The sequence below is a fragment of the Dendropsophus ebraccatus genome, chromosome 12 (genome assembly GCF_027789765.1).
Source record: "Dendropsophus ebraccatus isolate aDenEbr1 chromosome 12, aDenEbr1.pat, whole genome shotgun sequence".
Lineage (NCBI taxonomy): Eukaryota > Metazoa > Chordata > Amphibia > Anura > Hylidae > Dendropsophus > Dendropsophus ebraccatus.
In genome coordinates this window covers 76,884,175-76,911,482 of record NC_091465.1, presented here as the reverse complement: position 1 = coordinate 76,911,482, position 27,308 = coordinate 76,884,175, and the positions used below count along the sequence as shown (strand labels likewise).

The following is a 27,308-nucleotide window of genomic DNA, read 5'->3' as shown; positions in this document are numbered from 1 at the left end:
ATACCCCTGCATACCTCATACGCCACTGCCACAAGCATACCCACTACATACCGCATGCGCCACTAACATTCCCACTACATCCCACATGCGGTATGTAGTGGGTATGCTTGTGGCAGTGGCGTATGAGGTATGCAGGGGTATGCTAGTTGTGCAGCAGGTACGTAGTGGGTATGTTAGTGAGGCATGCGGTATGTAGTGGGAATGTTAGTGGCGCATGCAGAATGTAGTGGCACATGTGGTATGTTATTTATTTATAATTTACACAAACCTGCAGATGTATACTGTACCTGTATGGGCAGAACTGCACATTCCAGCTCCATTCTTATTTCTCTTCACGGTGTCATGTAGTTTGATCTGAAGCCAATATGTGAATTACTTTGCTTAGTGCACTAGGGGCGTTCCTTGACCCTTCAGTGCACGGTCCTACCTGCCCGCCACATCCTACATCCCCTCCTACTACAGGATACAGACATGGCTACTTATCCTATGCCCACAGTGCACCAAAGTAATTTACATATTGGCTTAGGATGAAACTACAGCAAAACTGCGCCAGGATGAGCAGCTCCGCCGCTACAGTTAAAGGTGATCTTTTCCCTTCAACATAACCAGACAAGTAGGCCTCTGCGTTTTCCTATGCCAGGGCAGAATTTCAGTCTCAGTCCGGACACACTACTGACTATTCTATAATATAACATATTTTTTCCTTACAATAATCTACAGACAATATATAATCATGGACCATTGTAAAATAGTTTTACAGGAATTATAGATACAAGTAAAATCAAAACTAAAATATTGTTGTGGATGAAGTTTCCCGTTCCTGTGCATGTGATGTTCACTTCTACATTCTGGTTGGCACTCCCTGCAAAGCTCCATCCATAGGTGCAAGCATCACTGGTCCCACATCCAATTATAACCTCTGTTTGTTTGATTTGCCCTAGAAAAAATTACAAAATGTTACACACAAGAAGCAGCTAGAAAAAAATATGTGTGACTCTGGAGGACTCAACGTGTCCATTTCCTTTCAATATGAATTGTGTAATGCCTATTTTTACCTCTGGGGGTGCTGCAGTGAAATCCTACGCTTGCTGATGGTTACAGCTATCATTAATTTAATGCTGAGGACTATTTTCTGAAAAAACGTAGACAAACAGCTTACCGATTCTCAAAGTTTGTGTGTATGTGATGCAGCGATCCATAATTCCTGTACAGGACATTGTGTCATAACTATCACAGTCTGAGGAATGTGCAGAATAACAGGATCTGCAGGTCACACCATTCTCCACCCCAGGCTCCCAGGATACTGATGAGAAACAATTAGATGATATAACATAGTAAAAGATGGATATGACAAGGTGAACTGCACAAAAAGAGTGGAAAGATAGTGTTTTTTTCCCTAAAATTTCTATTTGTTAAAAGTTAGGCTGGATTCACACTATGTTTTTGCAAAAAGCGGATAAAAAAAGATGCATTTATGTGTTTTTATATATCTGTTATATCCGTTTTCCTATTGACTTCCATTATAAAAAAAAAACATTACATTTTTGTGTACGTTAAAAAAAAAGGATGTTTTTCTTGTAATGGAAGTCAATGGAAAAACGGATCAAAATGATTGGACACATATACATCAGTTTTTTTTCATCTGTTTTTTTGGGGGAAAAAAAAGGATAAAAAAAAAAAAAGATTGCAAAAACGTAGTGTTAACCCAGCCTTAGTTTGAAAAAAAAACATAAATAAAAAAGTACAAAAATTACATAAGCTGCCTATGGCTGTAATCATATCAGAAATGTCTGATGATACGCGCATGCGTGCGTGAAACGGCTGTTACACTTTTCAGTAATTGAATGGCATCCTCGCCGACTGCTACACCCTCTGCAAGTTTTTATATTTTTGGATGAATAAAGAAGTCTTTTATGGTGAGTGCCTTCTCCCTATTCATTGTACATTGGATTTATGTTATTTCGTACCTGTTTCTATTGCACCTCTGCCAATGAAAATATGGTGGCTGCTGTATTTGGTCTGCAACTCTGTTTGTGTCTCTATGAATGGACTTTGCTAACGATCCCAGGGCTGCAAATTTTCACAGCACATAGATAGATAGATAGATAGATAGATAGATAGATAGATAGATAGGAGATAGATAGATAGATAGATAGATAGGAGATAGATAGATAGATAGATAGATAGATAGGAGATAGATAGAGATAGATAGATGTTTTTGTAATTGTGCAGACACCAGATGGTCAAAGTGGTTCATAAACAAAGATACATTACAGAGCAGTCAATATGATGAAAGGATTATACTGTACCGTCACTAGTCGGTGGACTACAATGTTGTGTTTTACAGCAAGATGTATTAGTAATAATAGTTTTATTGGGGTGACTTATAGCGATGAATAAATCACATTGCCTGGACTTCCCACATCTTTGCAGATTTTCTTTTTTTACTCCACCTAAGGAAAAAAATAAATATTTATAATGTTAATTTTACAACAACACAAGTTGCTTAAAAGCCAGTAAATTTTGAGTGGATCCTCGGGGGTGGAGCTTCATCTGTACATGTATCCTATAAAATGTATGTAACTTGATTGATGTGTGATGTTTAAAAGAGAAGCCCAGCGGAATTTTTTATAAAAGTATTGCATCCCTCCCCAAAAGTTATACAAAAAAGTGATTTTTTTTCCCTGCACTTACTACAGCATAAAGGCTTCACTTCCTGGATAACATGGTGATGTCACTTCCTGGATAACATGGTGATGTCACGACCCGACTGCTGGAGAGGATGATGGCAGGGGGACACTGAGGGACACAGGGCACTGGAGGGACACTGAGCATCCCTCTGCCATCATCCTCTCCAGCAGCCACAGCTCGCACAGCTCTGGGAGTCAGGTCATGACATCACCATTTTATCCAGGAAGTGACATCACCATGTTATCCAGGAAGTGACATCACCATTTTATCCAGGCTGTGACATCACCATGTTATCCAGGAAGTGACATTACCATGTTATCCAGGAAGTGAAGCCTTGATGCAGTAGTAAGTGCAGGGAAAAAAGCACTTCATAAGCATTTCCCGTAATAAGTGTATATTGGTAATTTGTATAACTTTTGGGGGGCAATACTATACTTTAATACTACATTAAGGGTAGCTTCACACACACCATATTGCAGCAGATTTTCTGCTGCGGATCGGCAGCAGATTTAATCTAAATAACTGAACACAGCATCAAATTTGCGCCATCAAATCTGCTGTAGATCCTGCACGTGTGAATGCACCCTAAAGAGGATAGTAAAGATATTGTCTAACATTACATACAATACAAAAAATTATTTGAGGTAAAATTGAAAAATATTTATTTTGGGTAATTTTTTTTTAGGCAATGCAGTTTATAGTTGTGATTTACGCAGTGCAATTTATCATTTACTAATTAGCCCCAGTTGCTGGGTTTTTGTCAATTTTTTGGTCCACTTTTAGTGGACCGACACATTTACTAAAGGTGTCTAACACAATTCATCCACAATCCAGACAAACCCATCATTTTTGTCAGAAAATCTGTCAGGTGGGCCATTTCGTGTGTGTATACTTTAAAAGCCACCACAACCTACAGATTTACTAAGCAAACAGTATTTTTTTTCTGAGTTTTCAATTTTTCTGGTGTGGCAGGATGGTCGAGTTTTAGTTTTATCCTCTGAAAAACCTTCCAGATTTACAAAACTAAAACCCAACCTTCCTACCACACCAGAAGTGGCTGGTTTTAAGAACGACAGCATAACGGCTTTAATTTGACGCATTGTTACAAATGAGGCCCATTATCTTCATTTTCTGGGTTGTTAAGATTACAACAATATCCAATTTACATAGTTTTTTATTTTATTTTTCCAACCCAAATTTATTTTAAATGTTCCAAAAAACTGAAATGGCCTAAAAGTCTTTTATTTTTCCACCTAGGAAGCTATATGAGAGCAAATTTTTTGTGCCATGGTCTGAATTTTGCATCGGTACGACTTTGGTCTGGATCGGACTTTTTGATTGCTTTTTAATTAAAAAAAAAAGTTTCTAGCAAAAATTCACAATTTTGGCTTTATATCTTTTTTTCCTCTGTGCAGTTCACCGTATGCGATCAATAATGCTATACTGTATCTTAAAAAGGCAATTACGCATGCAGTGACATTATATATTTATTTGTTTACACTTTATTTGTAAAATACAGGAAAAGGAGTAATTTGAACTTTTTTAATGGGAGGGTTTTTTCTTTTCTTTTCACATACCGTATTTTCCAGCGTATAAGACGACTTTTTAACCATGAAAAATCAGGGTTAAAGTCGGGGGTCGTCGGTATGGTCGCCCCTTACAGTGGGGGAGCTCAAAAATGGTCCCATCCCCACCGTATGGGGCGACCACTATAAAAAAAAAACCCAAACCTTTAACTCACCCAGGGTCCATTACCGGCCTCCGCACGCCTCCCGTACCATTGCCGGCGCAGGCAGTGCGACGTACACTACCTGCGCCAGGGAGGGACATCGCCAAACCCCTCCTGGGCAGCTGAGCATCTCATTGGAGAGGCTCGGAGACGCTCAGCTGCTGGGAGAGCTTCGGGAGAATGAGAGAGGCGCCGGAAGTTCCCAAAGCCTCTCTCATTCTCCCGGCAGTCGAGCGTCTCCGAGCCTCCGAGAAATCGTTCATGGTTCATTTGGTGCTGACTCCAAACTCATTGCTAATCGTTCACTGTAATTCCGCATTCGTTCACCAATCTTTCAGTGCGGCGAAAAGTATTGTATTGCTTTCCAAAAGTTATACAAATCACCAATATACACTTATTACGGGAAATGCTTATACAGTGCTATTTTCCCTGCATGGTGATGTCACTTCCTGGATAACATGCTGATATCACTTCCTGGATAACATGGTGATGTCACTTCCTGAATAACATGGTGATGTCACTTCCTGGATAACATGGTGATGTCACTTCCTGGATAACATGCTGATATCACTTCCTGGATAACATGGTGATGTCACTTCCTGGATAACATGGTGATGTTACTTCCTTGATAACATGGTGATGTCACGACCCGACTCCCAGAGCTGTGCGGGCTATGGCTGCTGGAGGGGATGATGGCAGAGGTACACTGGAGGGACACTGAGCATGCCCTCTACAAATTTTTAACGAACGACCAACGACGATTTAAGAACATGTTGAAAGACAATGATGAGCGTTTTTTCGCTCGTCGCTTGATCATTCGCAGTGTTAACCCAAGCCGATTATCGCTCAAATGCAATCGTTATCGTGAAAATTTGAACGATAATCGCTCCATGTGAACGGACCATAATTGCACATCATTCCTTGATTTGCTGGGATCAGATGAAGTAAATAATCGTAGTAACGGCCGTAACTAACGACTATCGTTCTGTGTAATATTGTGAATGATTTCAGGTTAACGATAAATGATCTCGTTTTCGATTGTTTATCGTTAACCTTTTAAAATCGATTCATCTAATAGGACTCTAAGGGGGAGATTTATCAAAGAGTGTAAAATTTAGACTGATGCAAACTGCCCACAGCAACCAATCACAGCTCCTCTTTCCTTTCAGCACTGCCTAAAGCTGAGCTGTGATTGGTTGCTGTGGGCAGTTTGCACCAGTCTAAATTTTACACCTTTAATAAATCTCCCCCTAAGTCTCCATCTTTCCACACATTCTCCAGACTATTTACCAGCATCGGCCACCAGTGTGTGCTCTGAAAAGCAGACGTCTTCATCTGGCAGACACAAGTCACCGAAAGATTTCATATTGATTTTTCCATGTTGGAAATTGCATGTCTGAACAAAACCTGAAAAATCAAAATAAAATTCAATCATTAAATATAATATTGTAGCAGTAAAATATAACCTCAAAAATATATTATACCTATTTAAATATATAGGGTACTCCAGAGACGATTTGAGAAGCACCATACATTACCTGTTCGGGCTTCTCCTCCGCTCCGTCTTCCTCCCCGGGACCCGCTCGCAGCATCAGCAGCTCCGGAGCAGCCTGACTGACCTGTCAGACGCTCAGCCAATCACTGGCCGGGACCGCCGCGGCCAGTGATTGGCTGAGCGGTCTGACAGCTCAGTCAGGCCGCACCGAAGTTGATGCTACGCCGTGGGACCCGGTGAAGGAAGACGGAGCGGAGGAGAAGACCGGACCGGTAATGTATGCTGCAAGGGCTGCAAGGACATCGGTAACGGCAGCCCTCACTTAATGATCATCTGGGCCGTGGAATAGGCCTAGTAAACGAGCGCCGATCTGGCAGATCAACGCTTGTTTACACAGTTGCTCGGCCCGTGGAATAGGTCCCTTAGGCTGCCAGACACCGGGGGATATTGGAATAAACAGTATACGGGACAACAAACCCCCTGCTCTGTATAACAATAGGACTGTGCAGCAGCATGAAAATAGAGCAGGAGATCGGAGCCCTGCAGTTTGTGGCGGGAACCGTAGAACTTATAGACCACAAACATTGGTTGCAGCAGAGGGGCAGTGTTGCCCCTTACTGCTGGCACTTTTTTTTTTATAAATAAAGTTATATTACAAAGTAATATAACTAAAAATTGCCCTCAGTCTCCGGAGTACCCCTTTAACACAATATCGTAGTACTAACAATATTGAAGGGTAACTCCAGCAAAAAAATGATGTTGGAAAGTTATAGAGATTGGTAATTTATTTCTATTTAAAAATCTCAATGCTTCTAGTACTTATCATCTGCTGTATGTCCTGCAGGAAGTGGTGTCATCTTTCCAGTCTGACACAGTGCTCTCTCTGCTGCCACCTCTGTTGATGACAGGAACTGTCCAGAGCAGTAGCAAATCCCCATAGAAAACTTTCCTTCTTTGGTTCTTTGGACAGTTCCTGACATGGACAGAGGTGGCAGCAGAGAGCACCATTAAACTGCCTGTAGGAACAGAAGGATTTCTCTTTTAAATGGCAGGCGGAAAGCATCACGTATCTTAGGATCCAGATTCCCTCTCGCCTTGAGTTGCTATATCCGCTTAATTATCTCCCACTGTACCGGAAGACATCAGACATGCTCCCGGCCTACCACCGCAAATTTCTGTCTTGGTTGGCCGTAGGAACGTTCTTAGATGGATGTATTACCACGCTTTCTCTGTTTTTCAGACAGTACCAATCCACATCCAGTCAACCTACTTTAGGCAATTACAACGGGCCTTTGCTAGATAAGTTTGGGGCTCCAGTAGGGCTAGGATCAGTGCTAGACTTCTCACTAAACACAGGTGCAAAGGGGGCACTGGTCTGCCAGACTTAAAACTATATCATGAGGCAGCTGTCCTTTCAAGAATAGTAGACTGGGCACATAACTCGATGGGTGACCCTGGAAGCTAATATTGCTCCGGTGACATTGGCTACTTCCCCATGGCTTACAAGGGCTGACAGGGACTTATATCTGATGTGGCCATATTTGACCAAACACACCTTCTGTATTTGGGAAACCTGGTTGTCAGAATTCGGGATATCTTCCCGTCCTGGACCCATGACCCCTTTGTTTGCTAACCCAGCCTTTGAACCTGCCTTCTTTATTCCTTTTTAGCAGCAAGATGAGGGGGATCTTCCAGCTTGCTTCCTGGTTGCATTCAGCTATATTCCCCTATATATGCTTGTAGTTCTGCAATAACCAAATAATCAAACAAAGCATTTTATATCAGACGTCCAGGAGACTCATTGTCAGCCCACACAAATTGTTGGTGCTTAATATTTCTATATACACCTGTCCAGTTCCATAGGGTTAAAATAGGAGAGTCATCACTTTAACTTTAAAAGCAAAGGCAGTCACTATGAATCTCTGTCCTTTACTCCTCCAAATACTATCCAGTTTAGAGTGCTTTGGGCAAGTATCTTCACAATTCATTGGTGTTTAGTTAAAGCCATTCCGATTGCCCCCTTATACGGCTTTCCCTCGGTTACCTGTAGCCTTCAGAGAGAGCAAAGATGCAATAGCTTATATGTCCGAGGAGTAAGTCCGGGCATCCCAGCTTAAAGGGGTACTCCAGCGGGGGGCAATTTTTTGCTGGGACCGGGGAGGAGGTGGCTGAGGGAAAAGACGTCCACTCACCTCCCCAGTTCCAGAGGTGGGTCCCGTATCTCGGCGCAGATGCCCGATTCCCGGCCGCTTCCTAGTGTCTAATGCGTGCCCGAGACGTGACATCTCAGGTCCGCTCAGCCAGTCAGTAAAGGAGGCGGGATCAGTTTCAAGTCTGCTCAGATCCCGCCTCCTTCACTGACCCAGGACCCAGAAGGCAAGTCCTGGGCTCAGCCAAATTCCGCCCAGCTGTCCACAGAGTGCCGGACCCAAGAGCTACCCGAAAGGCTCAGCATCGACCCGCGGCGCGTCCCCACGCAGCAGCGGCCAATCATCCCCAGTTTGGCTCGGATCGGCAGGCCCAGGGAGGACCCAGTCCGGGAGAGCTGACGGCCGTGCGTGCTCACGTCATGCCGCCACGTGGCTGCTAAAGACTCTCCAAGATTGCATCACATACTCATTGCCTCACAGATTCCGTCTTTGTCAGGTCTAGAGGCAAGAAGCCCAAACAGGACTCTGTCCTGGTTTGCATATAACCAGCTACGTTCGTTCATGTGCTCTTCCTCCATGAGCATGTCTTTTAGCCCAGATCTTACAGATTTTGACAATTGGATCTTGTCCTCAGGAGGCGAGTCGGGGGACACTGTTGAGAATGTATTCTATGCTTCTCTCCTTAAAGTGACACTGTCACCTCCTTTTTGCATTCTGACATCTCTACACAGGTGTAAAGTGTAAATTTAGCAGTTTTCATACCCTATTTTACGTCATGGTGCTTTTTCAAGTAAAAAGTAATCTTTTATCAACTGCAGATTGTGTTAATTGGGCGGTGCCTCACGGCATTAGCGCCACTTAGCCCCGCCCACAACGACACATAATTTTGCATACCCCTCAGATTGCCCTACTCTCCCTCTTACCTGGTACCTTGGCATCCCAAAAGAAGGGCATGCTAAGGCATATACTAGCTGCTGCTAAAACGGTGCTGCCACGTCACTGGTAATCGAAGGTGGCGCCCACCCTTCTTGAATGGCATAATGCATCGGTACACAATATAGGCACACAATAGGCCCTGCTTTGCCTCCTACATACTATGGCCTTTAACTCATATATACTATATAATATAGTTTGACCCTTTGAGGACCAAGCCCAAAATGACCCAGTGGATCACGCAAATTTGTACTTTGCAATGACAGGCTGAATTTTTTCATACAGTACACTGCAAAACCAGGGAAAAAAAATATGTGGTGAAATAGAAAAAAAAAAAAAAAAGCATTTTTTTTTTTTTTAAGGGGGGGGGGTGATCTCCACCACTAGACACCAGGGAACGGCTACATACGGCTTACCTGATTAGCAGCCACGGCGATCAGACCGTGGGCTTGTGGCGGTTCAGAGTGGGGTCGCCGCGCGGCCCCGTTCTGAAACACCCTTACCGACAATAGGGCGTAAATATACGCCCTTTGTTGTTAAGGGGTTAAAGGACAACTCCCGTGCTAAAGAAAAAAAAAAACAATCTGAAACATAGTTTATATACTTATCATCCCTCCTGAGCTGTTACTGTTTGAATTTCCCACCGTCTGCATACAGCCTGAGCTTCATTCTCAGTCTTCATTTCTCCCTTACTTCCTGGTTTCAGCTTTGGCTGCTGTGACGTTGCAAGTGCCTGCCCCTCCATTCACTTCAACTCCCATCATACACTAAACATGACCCCCTCTCTCTCTTTAGTCAGGCTGCTGTATAATCACACAGGTTGTCAGCCCCTGCACTGAAGCTGCACACACATACTTTCACTTTGCAATGTAGTGTACATAGCAAAGTGACATCTGCACAATGGCCGTCCCTAATCAGGTCAGGGCAGCAGGACATAAGACGGGGTCTGTCACGGAGGGAAGATAAACAAGTCCAAACGAGTCCACTGGGCAGCAGGAGAGAGTATGTGGGGAGGGGGGGGGTGCCTATGTGCTGGGAGTCAGTAACAGAGAGAAGATAAGCAAGTGACATGACTTACAGTTGCTCAGCCAATTGAAGCTGAGCAAGCAGAGTCACCTGACAAGGCAGGGGAGGGGGAGGCTGGTGTAACAGGAGCTAGAGCAGCCCTCCTGCTGATGACTCATTGTCACAAGAAGAAGCTAAGAGAAGAGCTTGGTGACGACAGGAATTAGGTATGTGTGAGTTTAGTGCACTTGCTGGTGGGGGGTTGAGGGGGGAAAAGACAGGGAAGGGAGGTAGATAGGTGATTGAAGCATATTACAGTTATATAACTTTGTAATGTGCTTCAATTACTGGGAGAAAGTTTTTCATTGGAGTTGTCCTTTAAAAAAATAAGAGTTAACATAAACTGTCTGTAGGAGCAAGTAACAGTAAAAAAGAAGTAAATTACAAATCTATACAACTTTGACACCAGTTGATCTGAAAGAAAAACATATTTGCTGGAGTTCCCCTTTAAGCCTCAGCCCAGGACAGCTAAAACACCACTCACTGGTTATTTGCTATGTAACAGGGCCTTTCGTTTTAACTTGAGACATCAGGTTCATTAACTAGAGAGCTCAGGATGAGTACAATCTGCATTAAAAAAGCATACTCACTTGGCATCAGTGAGTCCTGTGGAAAAGCTTCAGAAGTCGAAATGGTCACATCACAACTCTTTATACGACTTATAAGGGATTCGATCTCGGACAAGTTTTTGCTTGCACAACCAGTCAGGTAAAAGGAGCTTGGATTTCCTAGAAGATACAGTAATCCTAGTTAAGTAAGAGCAACATATATACATGGTCTGCAAAACGTTTTCATAATACCTATTTACAGAATGTTATCATTAAAGGGGTATTCCAGGAAAAGTAGGAAATTGTGGGGGGTCTGACCTCCGTACCCCCCCATCTCTGTATCAGACCCTGCGTTTAGTTAGCGCGAAACAGCTGTCAAAAGCAATGGCGTCTCACTGGCGTCCTACTCTGCTGTGTTTTTTTGTTTTTTTTTAAAGAAATGAAATAAAAGAACATGTTGGAATATGGTACTGAAGTGGTGAGTGCCGCAATTTTTTCTTGTATACTGTTGGACAAATTTATTGGGGGGGGGGGGGGTGACTGGTGGGCAACCCCATTGGTTTTAATAGTCATAGGGGGAGATTTATCAAACTGGTGTAAAGTAGAATTGTCTTAGTTGCCCCTAGCGACCAATGAGATTCCACTTTTCATTTTTCAAAGAATCTGTGAGGAATGAAAGCGGAATCTGATTGGTTGCTAGGGGCAACTTAGACAATTCTACTTTACACCAGTTTGATAAATCTCCCCCATCCTGTACTGCTCACTAATGAATGTACTAGTTCTATTACAAAGTAAGTTGGAGAATTACAGAACAGTACATTGCAGCTTTTATAGTGTAACTTGGAATCAAAATATTTTTTATATTTCCTTTTAGCAACTTCCCACCATTGCTGCCATTGTCCTAGTTACTTGCACTGACGACGTCACTATATGTAAAACATTGGGTTTCATGCTCCAGGCACTCTATGTTGTATTCCGCAGTATTAGCTATCCCACGAATAGAGACGCTGGCGGGACACACAAGTCCATTTTTCTTTTCTGTTACTGGCAAATCTGAAAGACAATAATGTAAAATAACCAACTTTGTAAAGGGTGTGAATACTTTTGCAGTACATTTTCTTATTGTGCAAAACGCTCTAAGGTAAAATGACCAAAGTAGTCCTGATTAGAGATGAGCAAATCTCTCGCGAAGTTTCGCAAATTACGTATAAACGAATTTCATTTAAAACAGTTAAATTATAGTAGCTACAATAGTGAGACTATTACAGAAGGGCGAAATTTTCACTTCATGTTGCTGTGACAGTGTCAAAAGTTGGAAAATGTTGATTTTTTTAAAAATGTCAATAACCCTGTCAATCATTCAATTTCCGCCATGGACATCAGTGGATCAGCGGCGTAAACTCATTATTGCTAAATAAGCAGCGTCAAATGACATCTGAAGAACATTGGTAGATCAGGGGCGTCAAATTAAATGGTCTTTATGGGCATCATTGGACGCAGGTGGATTATCGGCATAAAAAGTCTTTCTCACAGGATAGCATTAGACAATGTAAAGCGGAAGCCCCATCAGGGGCAATGTCTTAGCTCTAGAGGGCTCTAGAACAGACATCTTTTTTTTTTTTTTTTTTTTTTGACGGCACATGGCTGCATTGTCTTTGCCGCCAACGACAACGAAAAACTGCCACACCGGTGATGTAAATGGGCGTTTCTTGGGAGCAGGCTAACTGACAGCCTGTTGTGGAGTGCTGCCACTGCCTTCGGGTGCTGGTTCACTGCCTGGGCCTTTCTGACATGGACTGGTTGACGTTGTCCACCTCCCTTTTTTTCCACCGGAGCCACGAGCTGCAGATGGGGGCTGACACTGCGTCGGTGACACTGACGATGATGCCGAGGATGGCATCTGTAAGGCCACATTCCACGTCGGGTCTGCGACATCATCGTCTTCGTAGTCCAGGATGAATGTCTCCTCTCCTAAGCTCTCCTCCGTATTTGTATGGGAGGATACAACACTTTGTCCCAAAGCTGCCTGGCTCTCCTGACTCTTTTGGAGCATGTCCACTCCAAAAGTCTCAAGGCCTTCTTCAAGGTCTTGCCTGTCAGGCAATTCCTCTAATAGATCCTCTGATTAGAGGGGCTGAGTTTCGGGGGGAGTGTTAGACTCGCCAGCAGCTCTCTCGCCGACGGGCCTGGCAAGTGGGATTGTTCGCAGGACAAGAGATGGGGCCGATGATACATACTGGCCATGCCAGGGAGTTGTCGTGGCACTACTCTGAGAAGACGCTTCCGTTAACTGCTGTCTCCGGGCTTGGTGCCCACCATTTTGGCAAATTTTTTTGCGAACCGGGTGAAATTCGCAAAAAAATTCGGCAAAATTAACGCCTGATTCGCTTCGCTCTTCTCTAGTCCTGATCAACTACTTTTTAAGATTTGTTTTGCATCCCAATAATCTTTGTGACACATACCCGGGAACCTGCGGAAACAGTCGGGAAGGGAAAGTATTCCGGCTATTTAACACTTTACATGCAGTGATCTATAGAAGCAGCACCATGTAAAGAGAGAATGGTAGAGGGGGGAGCTCCCTTTGTCATTCTGGGGGGCTGTAGCAGCAGGATCCCAGTTGTAACACCCAGGCGGGATCCTGCCATGACTGCCTGGAATAGAAGCAAGTCAGTTTCAGACAGGTAACCCTTCACATACCATGCGGTAGTGACTGCATGGCATGTGAAGGATCTGACAGGGGGAGTGAGGTCCCCCTCCAGGGCTGCCATGTAGGCTGACAGGAAATACCGTAATATAGCTTTGGTATACTCTGTATACCAATGCACTAGACAAAAAGGTCATTTAAAAAAAGGGTAAAAAAAAATAATTTTAAATTGAAAAACAATTTCATAAATTTTTTTTAAAGGACAATATCGGCCAAAACTTTTTTAATATGTTATTACTTATGGACTACACTGAACTAACACCTCCCATCACCTGTTCATAGCATGAGCAGGTGATGGGAGGTGTAGTAGCTTTGTTATCGCTATGAGATCACCGCCGCTGATGCTGCTGGGTGATGCTCATCACTGCAGCCATCATCCCCCTCCGCTCCCCCCTCCTGCTTCTTCCGGGATCCGGCAACTTTACACTATATGATGGCTGACTCCCTGCCTGGCCTCCGCTCTCCGATCACACGTATTTCAGTACATGAGTACACAATGACTGTATACCACTTTGTATGATAATGCTGTTTCGCTATTGTATCATTTTGCTTGCTTAAAAACCTTCCGTTTCTTGAAAAAACATCTTTTTTGGTGTTTTTTTCAGCCCAAAAAACTGCGATGCAACCGGGGAAGCACAAGATTGGTTTATTTAAAATCTGTATCCATTTGCAATTTGCAACACCGGCCGTGATTAATTCAAAGTATACACTGAACTAAAAGTCAATGGAATTCCAACCGGTCGCATGAAAAAATGACGTATCAATGAATATTCACTGAATAGCAGCCACACAACACTGACAGCTCACACAATTGAAATAGCGGCATCCGACACAAAGTGTGCTATGGTGAGTTGGGATGCGGGCACACCCGAATGCACCCGCATCCCAATACTGCAGTACCGCCCGGTGTCATACAGTGTGTAAACCAGGGCTTAATTTGCAATAAAGATTCCTTCATATACCAATACCAACCCGAAAAAAACATAGGGTCCAGTCCTTACATGTCGGTAGAGGTGGTGTACATGAGCTGGTATTGCAGCAGGTTGTAGCAAAGTTTAATCTGGTGGCAACACTTGTCATGGTGCCTTGTAGATCACACTGACTGAGTCTTCCACAATCTCTTTTCAGCATGCTGTTCGTAAAAGTAAATCCTGGGAAAAAAATAATTTTGCTATTAAGCTGGGTTCATACTGTGTTTTTGCAGTCCATTAAACCTATGCGTTATATACAGAAAAAAAAACGGATGACTTGTTACTTAAAAAAAGATCAAAACAGATTTTTTTTTCTTTCCTTTTTTTGATTGGTTGACCCCGTTTCTGTGTTTGTTAAAAGTAACCAAAGTTAAAAACGGATATGTTAAACAGGCAGCGAAAACGCAGTGTGAACCCAGCCTTACTTAAGAAACATTGCTGACTCCTCTGGGGCTCTTGGGGGCTGAACTACTTTCTTTGCTTGCTGTGACACAACTATGTTGTCTACCTGCAACCACCACTAGGGGGCCTCATTGCCTACACTGTCCTGAGTTTGATTTTATATATATATATATATATATATATATATATATACTAGAAAATGTACCCGGCGCTGCCCGGGTATAAAGTGTCAGTGTGTTAATTAGATTTGTTCTAAGGTGCCCAGGAGGCCAAGCTAAAGGTATTGTTTCATCTGAGTTAATCAGTGGAATTAGTGTATACCTGTAGTGCATAGTTGGAGGGGTTCTGTATACCCACAATGTATAGTTTTTAGGGGTCTCGCATATCTGTAGTGCATAGTTGGGGGGGCTGTATACCTATAGTGTATAGTTGGGGGGGGGTTCCTGTATACCTGTAGTGTGTATTTGGGAGGGGGGCCGTATACCTGTAGTGTATAGTTGAGAGAGGTCCTGTATACCTGCAGTTTACAGTTGGTGAAGGTCCTGTATACCTGTACTGTATAGTTCGGGGGTCCTGTATACCTGTAGTATATAGTTGGTGCTGTATACCTGTAATGTATAGTTGGTGGAGGTCTTGTATACCTGTAGATTATAGTTTGAGGGTCCTGGATACCTGTAGTGTATAATTGGTGGAGGTCTTGTATACCTGTAGTATATAGTTCGGGGGTCCTGTATACCTGTAGTAAATAGTTTGAGGGTCCTGTATAACTATAGTATAGAGTTGGTGGAGGTCCTGTATACCTGTAGTGTATAGTTGGGGGTCCTATATACCTGTAGTATATAGCTGGTGGAGTTCCTGTATACCTGTAGTATATTTGGGGTCCTGTATACTTGTAGTATAGAGTTGGTGTAGGTCCTGTATACCTGTAGTGTATAGTTTTGAGGTCCTGTATACCTGTAGTGTATAGTTTGGGGTCCTATATACCTGTAGTATATAGTTGGTGGAGTTCCTGTATACCTGTAGTATATAGTTTTGGGGTCCTGTATACCTGTAGTGTATAGTTTGGGGTCCTGTATACCTGTAGTATATAGTTGGTGGAGGTCCTGTATACCTGAAGTATATAGTTGGTGGAGGTCCTGTATACCTGTAGTATATAGTTTTGGGGTCCTGTATACCTGTAGTGTAAAGTTTGGGGTCCTGTATACCTGTAGTATATAGTTTTGAGGAGGTCCCGTGCACCTATAGTGTATAGTTTTGGGGTCCTGTATACCTGTAGGGTTGTATTTACCCGTAGGGCAGTGTTATTCAGTCACAGTGTGTCGGTATTGGTCATGTCTGGTATGGCGGTGTTATCCAGTCACAGTATGGTGGTATTGGTCAGGTCTGATGTGGCGGTGTTATCCAGTCACGGTATGGTGGTATTGGTCAGGTCTGGTATAGCGGTGTTATCCAGTCACAGTATGGCAGTATTGGTCAGGTCTGATATGATAGTGTTATCCAGTCACAGTATGGCGGTATTGGTCAGGTCTGGTGTGGCGGTGTTACCCAGTCAGTTTGCCGGTATTGGTCAGGTCTGGTATGGCAGTATTATCCAGTCACAGTATGGCGGTATTGGTCAGGTCTGGTATGACAGTGTTATCCAGCACAGTATGGCGGTATTGGTCAGGTCTGGTATGGCAGTGTTATCCAGTCACAGTATGGCGGTATTGGTCAGGTCTGGTATGACAGTGTTATCCAGCACAGTATAGCGGTATTGGTCAGGTCTGGTGTGGCAGTGTTACCCAGTCACAGTTTGGTATACCTATTGTGCCCTGTGTATACATGCACTGTATGGATGGAGTAGGGGGCCCTGTATATACATGTACTGTATAGATGGAGTAGGGGGCCCTGTATATACATGTACTGTATGGATGGAGTAGGGGGCCCTGTATACATGTACTGTATGGATGGAGTAGGGGGTCCTGTATATACATGTACTGTATAGATGGAGTAGGGGGTCCTGTATATACATGTCCTGTATAGATGGAGTAGGGGGCCCTGTATATACATGTCCTGTATAGATGGAGTAGGGGGCCCTGTATATACATGTACTGTATAGATGGAGTAGGGGGCCCTGTATATACATGTACTGTATAGATGGAGTAGGGGGCCCTGTATATACATGTACTGTATAGATGGAGTAGGGGGTTCTGTATATACATGTACTGTATAGATGGAGTAGGGGGTCCTGTATATACATGTACTGTATAGATGGAGTAGGGGGTCCTGTATATACATGTACTGTATAGATGGAGTAGGGGGTCCTGTATATACATGTACTGTATAGATGGAGTAGGGGGCCCTGTATACATGTTCTGTATAGATGGAGTAGGGGGTCCTGTATATACATGTACTGTATAGATAGAGTAGGGGGTCCTGTATACATGTACTGTATAGATGGAGTAGGAGTCTACCAGTTATTACTGTGGATGTTGTGAGGCAGCTTCCCTAGCAACCATTGCTCCCTGTGAAAATGAAAGCAGTAATCCTATTGGTTGCTAAGGCTCCAACTGCCGTGTCTGCTGCAGCTAATTATATCAACTGTGTTTGCAGTGAGGAGATTTTCCCATTCATCTCTATGAGGCGCCTCTCTTTCCCCTCCCCCTCCCCTCCTGTACATCTGGTGGGGACGGGACCTTCACAATAACCTTCCCGGGCACCCAATGTATCTGTGTGCCAAATTTGGGGTCAAACGGTTCAGGCGTTTGGAAGTCTATAGAGGACAGACAGACAGACAGAAGGACAGACAGACAGACTTTGATTCTTATGATATATATATATATATATATATATATATATATATATATATATATATATATTGGGTTGCAATAAATTAGAATATCAACAAAAAGTTATTTTTTTTCTAGTAATTCAATTCAAAAAGCATCATTACATACGGAGTGAACTTTTTCAAGTGTTTATTTCTGTTAAAGTTAATGATTATGGATTACAGCCAAGGAAAACCCAAAAGTCAGTATTTCAGAAAATTAGAATATTATATAAAACCAACTGAGAAAAAATGTTTTTAACACAGAAATGTCGACCAAATTAAAATTCTGTAGAGTAAATGCCCTCAATACTTGGTCGGGGCACCTTTTGCATCAATGCGGCAATGTGGCATGGAGGCGATCAGTTGATGGCACTGCAGAGGGGTTAGTGTAGCCCAGGTTGGTTTGATAGCGGGCTTCAGCTCGTCTGCATTGTTGGGTCTGGTCTTTCATCTTCCTCTTGACAATACCCCATAAATTCTCTATGGGGTTAAGTTCTGGCGAGTTTGCTGGCCAATCAAGCCCAGCGATGCTGTGGTTAGTAAACCAGGGATTGGTACTTTTGGCAGTGTGGACAGGTGCCAAATCCTGCTGGAAGATGAAAATTCCAAAAATCTTCTCGGCACAGGGAAGCATGAAGTGCTCTAAAATTTTCTGGTAGACGGCAGCGGTGACTTTGGTGTTGATGAAACCCAGTGAACCTACCCCAGCAGATGACATGGCTTCCCAAACCATCACTGATTGTGGAAACTTCCCACTAGACCTCAAGCAGCTGGGATTGTGCTTCTCCACTCTTCCTCCAGACTCTGGGACTGAGATTTCCAAATGAAATGCAAAATTTACTTTTATCTGAAATCAGCCCCTTGGACCACTGATCGACAGTCCAGTTCTTTTCCTTGGCCCAGATAAGACGCTTCTGCCGTTGTTTCTTGGTCAGGAGTGGCACATGGGATGCAACACTGGTAGCCCATGTCCTGCAGACGTCTGGATGTGGTGGCTTTTGAAGCACTGGTAGGGTTGAGCGAACCGAACCGTAACGAACCAGGTTTGTTACGAACTTTGCAAAAAGTTCGGTTCGTCACCGAAACGAACTTTGAGAAAGTTCGTAACGAGTCTGAAATATTCGAATATTCGATATGCGTTCAAATATCTCCCTGATATTCGACTATTTGGTCGAATATTCGATCCCATAGAAGTCTATGCTATCACTGAATGCAAACACCCAGTAACCTTGCTGCCAATGAATGGAAACACTTAGTGTCCTTGTTTGTTGTCAATGAATGGAAACACCCAGTGTCCTTGTTTGCTGTCATTGAATGGAAACACCCAGTGTCCTTGTTTGCTGTCAATGAATAGAAACACCCAGTACTCATGTTTGCTGTCAATGAATGGAAACACCCAGTAACCTTGTTTGCTGTCACTGAATGGAAACACCCAGTAACCTTGTTTGCTGTCAATGAATGGAAACACCCAGTGTTCTTGTTTGCTGTCAATGAATGGAAACACCCAGTGTCCTTGTTTGCTGTCAATGATTGGAAACACCCAGTACTCTTGTTTGCTGTCAATGAATAAAAACACCCAGTAGCCTTGTTTGCTGTCACTGAATAAAAACACCCAGTAGCCTTGTTTGCTGTCACTGAATGGAAACACACAGTAGCCTTGTTTGCTGTCACTGAATGGAAACACATAGTAACCTTGTTTGCTGTCACTGAATGGAAATACACAGTAACCTTGCTTGCTGTCACCAATTTTCGGATGGTTCATATGCTACCTCTATTTCACTATTCGCACATCACTAGTGCAGTATTATTGCTGGCAATTTTTTTTTCTCTATTTTTGCACTTTGATTTTTTCCACTTTTTTCATTGTAATAGCAACTGCAACTTAACGAAACCATACCCTATCACGCTCCCACTATTGTAGCTGCAATTATTCAGCTGTTATTGCAAAGTTCGCCGGATTGAATCGAACCGAACTTTTCAAAAGTTTGCTCATCCCTAAGCACTGGCTCCAGCAGCAGTCCACTCTTTGTGAATCTCTCCCAAATTTTTGAATGGCATTTTCATTACAATCCTGTTAAGAATGTGGTTCTCCCGGTTGCTTGTGCACCTTTTTCTACCACACTTTTTCCTTCCACTCAACTTTCCATTAATCTGCTTTGTTACAGCACTCTGAGAACAGACAGCTTCTTTAGCAATGAACTTTTGTGGCTTACCCTCCTTGTGGAATGTGTGAATAACTGCCTTCTGGACATCTGTCAAGTCAGCAGTCTTCCCCATGATTGTGTTGCATACTGCACCAGACTAAGGGTGGTATTACACGGGCCGAGCAGGGCCCGATAATACCTGTAAACGAGCAGCGATCTGCTAGATCGTTGCTCGTTTACTGGACCTATTACACGGCCCGATAATCGTTTGACAAGAGCTGCAAGGACATCGTTACCGATGTCCTTGCAGCCCTTGCTAAACTGGCATACATTACCCATCCACGTTCCAGGGCTGCTCCTGCGTCCGCTTCTCCCGGGGGTCCCGCGCGCTCTCTAGCGTCACAGCAGCCTGTCAGCTGGTAGGCCGCTCAGCCAATCACAGGCCGGGATCAGCTGACAGGCCTCTGTGACGCTAGAGCGCGCGCGGGACGCAGGGAGAAGCGGACGGCAGGAGCAGCCCTGGAACGTGGATGGGTAATGTATATCGTTAGTCGCCGGCCACGCACCGCTATTACACGCAGCGGTGCGCAGTCGGCGCCCGACGAAAATAGGTTCTAACCTATATCAACGATCAGCCGATGATCGTTGTCATCGGCTGATCGTTGCATTTATTACACGGAGCGATAATCGGCCGAATCGGGCCAATTCGGCCGATTATCGTTCCGTGTAATACCACCCTTAGGGTCCTATTCCACGGGCCGAGCAGGGCCCGAGCAACTATGTAAACGAGCGCCGATCTGCTAGATCGGTGCTCTTTTACTGGGCCTATTCCACGGCCCCGATGATCGTTTAGCGAGGGCTGCAGGGACATCGTTACCGATGTCCTTGCAGCATACATTGCCTGCAGGGCTTCTCCTGTGGTCCGTCTTCCTCTCCGGGTCCCACGGCGTAACATCAGCTTCGGTGTGGCCTGACTGAGCTGTCAGACTGCTAAGCCAATCACTGGCTGCAGCGTTCCCGGCCAGTGATTGGCTGACCATCTGACAACTCAGTCAGGCCGCTCCAGAGCTGCTGCTGCACGCAGGACCTGGGGAGGAAGACGGAGCCAAGGTGAAGCCCTGCAGGTAATGTATGCTGCTCTGCTTGAATCGGCGGTCGCCCCCGCGCACCGTTATTCCACCGTAGCAATGTGCGGGTGGCGAACGATGATTTTAGGTTTGAACCTAAATGAACGATCATCGGCTGATTGTTCTCTCTATTCCACCGAGCGATATTGGCGTTGGTATTATCGTTCCCGTGGAATAGGCCATTAAGGGACCTTTTATAACACTTAGGAAGCCATTGCAGGTGTTTTGGATTAATTATTCTAGTTTTCTAAAATACAGACTTTTGGATTTTTCCATAATCATCAACTTTAACAGAAATAAAAGCTTGAAAAAGTTAACTCTGTATGTAATGAGGTCACGTTTTTGTATTGTATTAATGAAAAAAAAACTACTTTTTGTTGATATTCTAATTTATTGCAAACCACTATATATTAGTTAGCTTACCTTAGTGGTGGCTGAAGTATCAACGAGGGAGTAGAGGCCATTCTGAGGGCCCTATTCCACCGGACGATTATCGTTTGCATAATCGTTAACGATTAACGATCTCAAACGACCGCTATTGCGAAAGACCTGAAAACGTTCACTAATTTCCATAGAATGATAATCGTTACTTATGATCGTAATTGTGATCGTTTTTCTTCGCTATTTATTCGCTATTGCGTTCGTATCTATTGCGAACAACCGAACGATGTCTTATTCAATGCGAACGTTTTGCGAACGAGCAACGATAAAAATAGGTCCAGGTCTTATAAAGCGATCAATGATTTCTCGTTCGGTCGTTATTCGTTAACTGCATTTCAACCGAACGATTATCGTTTAGATTCGAACGATTTAACGTTAATCTGAACAATAATTGTCCGGTGGAATAGGGCCCTGAGTCTTAGGCTGCATCTGTACAGTTCCCCCGCTCCCAGCATCTTATCACAGATGCTGCCCAGGCGGGGGAGAGTCTGTTACAGGCATTCCACGTCCGTGTTCCATGCGGAACACAGAACGTGTAAATGCAGCCTCACGATGGGGCCCTATTTGTCTACACTTGTGGTCTTGAACACCAGCATCATCTCCCTCCTCCCACCTCTCACTCCTCTCCTCTAATACTGATGGCAAGAAAATGGAAACTACAGGCTCTCTTGAAGGTGAAGACAAACCTACCTGAGATGTTGGTGGCAAAGGTAATGCACACGTTGGAGTCGCCTGCACACGGAACACTATTTCTGTGACACATCTCTAACCGTGGATTAAGGCAGATAGTGCAAGACAGAGCATAGACTGGAAACACAAGAGGAGATCTATTATAACACACACTGAACACAGTGTCATGTACTGCAGAGCTGTGCACAGTATCTATCTGCATCTTCAGTGCTGACCCTGGTTACAGCTTTTATATATGAATCTTTTCATAATTCTGCCAGCTTCAGAGTTTCAATCTTGCAGTAGTTCCTGTTTGTTCAATGTCAAAGTCATTGTTAGAGGGGTCTTGGTGAAAGGGGGCCCAGCCTTGGTTTGTCAAATCCCCTTTGCTGTTGTATAGTGAGAACCTGTAGAAGGGCAGTGTTCCCAATGGTCATAGCAAAGCCAAGCTGACCTTTCTCTGATCACAGCAATAGGGGGCAGTTGTAAGGGAGAGGAGGGCAGTGCTGCAGTGGGGGCATAATCCCTGCTATACCTATGACACTGTAATCAGATATGAAAATTCAAGCAAAAAAATGTGCCATGTTAAAGAATGAGAGCTTAGCGATATCAGTAGATAAAAAAAATACTCCAGCAAAAAAAAAAGTTTGGATTTTTTTTTTAACTCAGCGGGTGTAAAAAAAAAAAAAAGATATATAGATTTGTAATTTGCATATATCTAAAAACCTCATGTCTTCCAGTACTTATCAGCTACTGTCATGAACGGAAAAAAGCCAGCTTACCCCATCCACCGAGCTTCACAGCACGGGCTCACACTCCAACAGGTGTCCTCAGTAGATGCGGAAAAGAAACGAGTCCAGCTCCCGGCAAGGTGGAATCAAGTGCGTTGTTTATTGTATCTCCGTCACCGTACACACGTGCGGCATGCCCCCAACTGAAGCCTACGCGTTTTGGCTGCTACACCGCAGCCTTAATCATGGCTATCCTCCACTAAGTTGGATCACAAACTATTTATTGTGATCCAACTTAGTGGAGGATAGCCATGATTAAGGCTGCGGTGTAGCAGCCGAAACGCGTAGGCTTCAGTTGGGGGCATGCCGCACGTGTGTACGGTGACGGAGATACAATAAACAACGCACTTGATTCCACCTTGCCGGGAGCTGGACTCGTTTCTTTTCCGAACTCATCAGCTACTGCATGTCCTGCAGGAAGTGGTGTATTCTTTCCAGTCTGACACAGTGCTCTCTGCTGCCACCTCTGTCCATGTCAGGAACCGTCCAAAGCAGGAGCGGTTTGCTATGGCAGTGTTTATAGACCTTTTCAAGCCAAGTACCCCCATGCGACGAGATGCTCCAGCCGAGTACTCCCAAGCATGCAATCCATTATAAACTTTGCCTTGGGGTAGATTCACATGCACTTTTCGCAGCCAAATCCGCTGTGACACTCTGTACTGTTATGGCCACTACCTATTTAACTAGTTAGCTGCCGGGCCTTGAACAGCTCCTGCTTACCTGCCCGCACTCCCACCTGCTTCTCAGTTTTGTGGGTCATTGACAGTCTGCTCATCCAATCAGCGGCTGCAGCAGGACAGCGCACTGAGCAGGCCGTCAGAGAACTATGAGCCAGAGAAGCAGTCAGGTAAGCATGATATGCCCCTTTCAGCTAGGTATGCTCCTGGAACCAGATATGTCCCCTGCAGCCCATTACATCCTTTCCAACCACGTACACCCCTTTCAGCTAGATATGCCTCTTGCATCAGGTATGACTTATGGAGCCATATACAGTGTATGCCCCCTGGAGTCAGCTATGCCCCTTGCAGCCAGGTATGCTGTCTGTAGCAAGGTATACTCCCTGCAGTCACATATGCTTCTAGATGCCAGGTGTGTCCCCTGTAGCCGGATTGTAGAAGGATTTTTTCCCTTTCTGCCAGATCAGTCCCATGGGGTTGGACATTTCACCCTGCAGCCACATACCTCCCCCTTCATAGCCACATACCTCCCCCCATCATAACCAGATACCTCCCCCATGCAGCCAGATAAGTCCCCCTATGTTGTCAAGATGCCTCCTTCTATGCAGCCACATACCTCCCCCAATGTAGACATATACCTTCCCCATGTAGCCAGATACCTCCTCATTGCAGCAAAATATGTCCTCATGTAGTCAGATACCTCCCCATGTTTTTTTTCCATCCGGCCCAGACCACCATGATGATTTCTTGCAGCTACAATTCATTTCTTGCCAGAGAAACTGCCAGACAAACATCTTAGGCTCCTGACTTTTCCTTTAACTTCCTTCCCTTTTTCCTACTTATAGGTTTCCATACAGATCCCCCATATAGTAATAATGCCCCCTGCTGTGCCCTTCATATAGTAAAAATGTCCCTTGCTGTGCCCACCATATAGTAATAATGCCTCCTGCTGTACCCCTATATAGTAATAATGCCCCCTACTTTGCCTCCACATAGTAATATTGCCTCCAGCTGTGCTCCCCATATAGTAATAATGTCTCCTGCTGTACCTCCATATAGTAATAATGGCCCCTACTTTGCCTCCACATAGTAATATTGCCTCCTGCTGTGCCCCCATATAGTTACAAAGGCTCCTGATGTACCCCCATATAGTAATACCCCCTACGTTGTCTCCATATAGTAATAATGCCCCTGCTATGTCCCCATAGTTAATGCCCCCTGCCTTGCTGTGCCCCCATAATACTGCCCCCTGAGCCCCATAGCAAAGCCCACCATTCCACACACCCCACTCAAACACAAAAAAAAGTCATATTCACCTAACCTGGGCATGGAGCGGATCTTCCTCTCTTCTCTAGCCTCTAAGCAACAGGAAAAATCACATGAAAGCACGGCGCTGAAGAGTGAGGTCATAGGGGTAGAGAAGGAAAGAGGGGGAGAGGAAGAGAGAGGAGGAGGTAAAGGGGGTGAAGGGGAGATGGAGAAAAGAGGTTAAGGGGGTTTGGGGGAAGAGGAGGGAAAGAGGAGGTGATGGGGAGAGGACAAGAGAGAGGGTGAGGGGAACAGAGGAGGTAAAATAGGGTGAGGGGAAGAGAGGAGGAGGGAAAATTAGAAGTGATGGGGGGGAGAGGAAAGAAATAGGAGGTAATGGTGGAGATAGGTGAGAGGAAGATAAAGAGGAGGTGATGGGGAGAGAGAGGAGTAGAGAGGGGTGAGGGTGAAGAGAGGTGAGGTAAAGGGGGGAGAGAGGAGGAGGAAAAGAGGTCATGAGGGAGAGGAGGAGAGAGGGGAGGTAAGGGGGGAGAGGAATGGAGAGGAGGAGAGGGGGGGAGAGGAGGTGGAGGGGGTTGAAAAGATGTGGAGGGGGCAGAGAGGAGGTGATGGGAGAGAGGAGGTGGAGGGGGCAGAGAGGAGGTGGAGGGGACAGAGAGGAGGTGATGGGAGAGAGGAAGTGGAGGGGGCAGAGAGAAGGTGGAGGGGGCAGAGAGGAGATGATGGGAGAGAGGAGGTGGAGGGGGCAGAGAGGAGGTGATGGGAGAGGAGGTGGAGGAGGCAGAGAGGAGGTGGAGGGGGCAGAGAGGAGGTGGAGGGGGCAGAGAGGAGGTGATGGGAGAGGAGGTGGAGAGGGCAGAGAGGAGGTGATGTGAGAGAGAGGAGGTGGAGGAGGCAGAGAGGAGGTGATGGGAGAGAGGAGGTGGAGGGGGCAGAGAGGAGGTGGAGGGGGCAGAGAGGAGGTGGAAGGGGCAGAGAGGAGGTGATGGGAGAGAGGAGGTGGAGGGGGCAGAGAGGAGGTGGAGGGGGCAGAGAGGAGGTGATGGGAGAGAGGAGATGGAGGGGGCAGAGAGGAGGTGATGGGAGAAGAGGTGGAGGGGGCAGAGAGGAGGTGATGGGAGAAGAGGTGGAGGGGGCAGAGAGGAGGTGATGGGAGAGGAGGTGGAGGGGGCAGAGAGGAGGTGGAGAGGGCAGAGAGGAGGTGATGGGAGAGAGGAGGTGGAGGGGGCAGAGAGGAGGTGATGGGAGAGAGGGGGTGGAGGGGGCAGAGAGGAGGTGGAGGGGGCAGAGAGGAGGTGATGGGAAAGGAGGTGAAGGGGGTAGAGAGGAGGTGGAGGGGGCAGAGAGGAGGTGGAAGGGGCAGAGAGGAGGTGGAGGGGGCAGAGAGGAGGTGGAGGGGGCAGAGAGGAGATGGAGGTGGGAGAGAGCAGGTGATGGGGTGGATTTGGGGTGGGGGAGAAACATGTGTTATTCGGGGAGGGGGGTGTGCCAGGGGTCAGAGAGGGGTCTGGCCAGCTCTCGGTAAGGGAACCACATCAGTGAGGAGGTAGTGGTGCGCTGGGCTACCCCACCCGGGGTTCCTGCAACAGTGGATTGTGGACCGGGAGATGGGGCCCCCGAGTCCACCGGTTGTCGCCGCCTCTTCTGTCGGATGCAGTGAGGCGTGACACAAAGCAGCAGCCTCCGGTGCACGGAGAAGCAGCGACGGCAGCTGGTGGACACGGGGGCGCCCCATCTGCCGGTCCACAATCCACTTCTGCAGGAGCCCCGCGCACCACGACCCCCCCGCCACTGACTTTCTTTGAGCCCCGTTGGTCCGTTGACTGCCTGCGGGGACATCAGCCTGCCACATCACCTCTATGTCTGCGCAGGTCACGCTGGGGAAAAGTGTGCACGGGAGGCTGCCTAACCAAGCCCGTTCCCCCACAGAACGCTCATGAGCAGCTGCTGGGGGAAGCAAGGAGAGATCTGCCGCAGTGATTGGTCCTGGCACCCAAGGAAAAAGTTTATTTTTTCCCCCCACCTCCGGCGTACCCCCTCAACCTGCGGCGCGTACCCCAAGGGGTACACGTACCGCAGGTTGAGAAACTCTGTTCTATGGGGATTTACTACTGCTCTGGACAGTTCCTGTTACAGACAGAGGTGGCAGCAGAGAGAACTGGGTCAGACCAAAAAGTATACACCACTTCCTGCAGGACATACAGCAGCTGATAAGTACTGCAAAACTTGAGACTTTCAAATATAAATAAATTACAAATCTGTATAACTTGGTGTGACTTTGCAAAAAGTAGCGAAATGTTTGTGCACAAAAAAAACGAAGCAATTTTATAGTCTACACCTGACTGTTAAATATGCTGTCTATCAGTATTTATTATCTATTTATTATCTATCTATTATCTACTATCTATTATCTATCTATCTATCTATCTATTTATTATCTATTACATTTTAAAGTCTGCCTATTATTTCTGCAATATATTACCTATAGCTCATAAACAATACTTTTTTTTACCTGTTGTCTGTCTGTTTGCCTGTATATTTATCTGTCAGTCTCATATCTATTTGTATATCCTCCCACCTTATACATATACCTGTAGGCTGTATACATACATTAGACCTAGTTATGTTTCCCACTCACCTGTATGCAGTTTGATGCTATAGATGAAGTACAGGAGGCAGATGTATGTCTTCAT

The 27,308-nt window shown here is 45.2% G+C and overlaps 1 protein-coding gene across 1 annotated transcript; it reads right to left on the bottom strand.

The window, feature by feature from the left end:
* Window positions 1-731: 731 nt before the first annotated feature.
* LOC138768767 (uncharacterized) lies at window positions 732-27,308 on the bottom strand. Its single transcript, XM_069946725.1, has 9 exons — window positions 27,254-27,308; window positions 21,900-22,016; window positions 14,317-14,466; window positions 11,521-11,664; window positions 10,654-10,791; window positions 5,711-5,827; window positions 2,310-2,453; window positions 1,160-1,303; window positions 732-937 (listed from the first exon to the last, which is right to left on the bottom strand). The coding sequence occupies exons 1-9, from the start codon at window positions 27,306-27,308 to the stop codon at window positions 732-734; spliced, it is 1,215 nt and encodes a 404-aa protein (XP_069802826.1).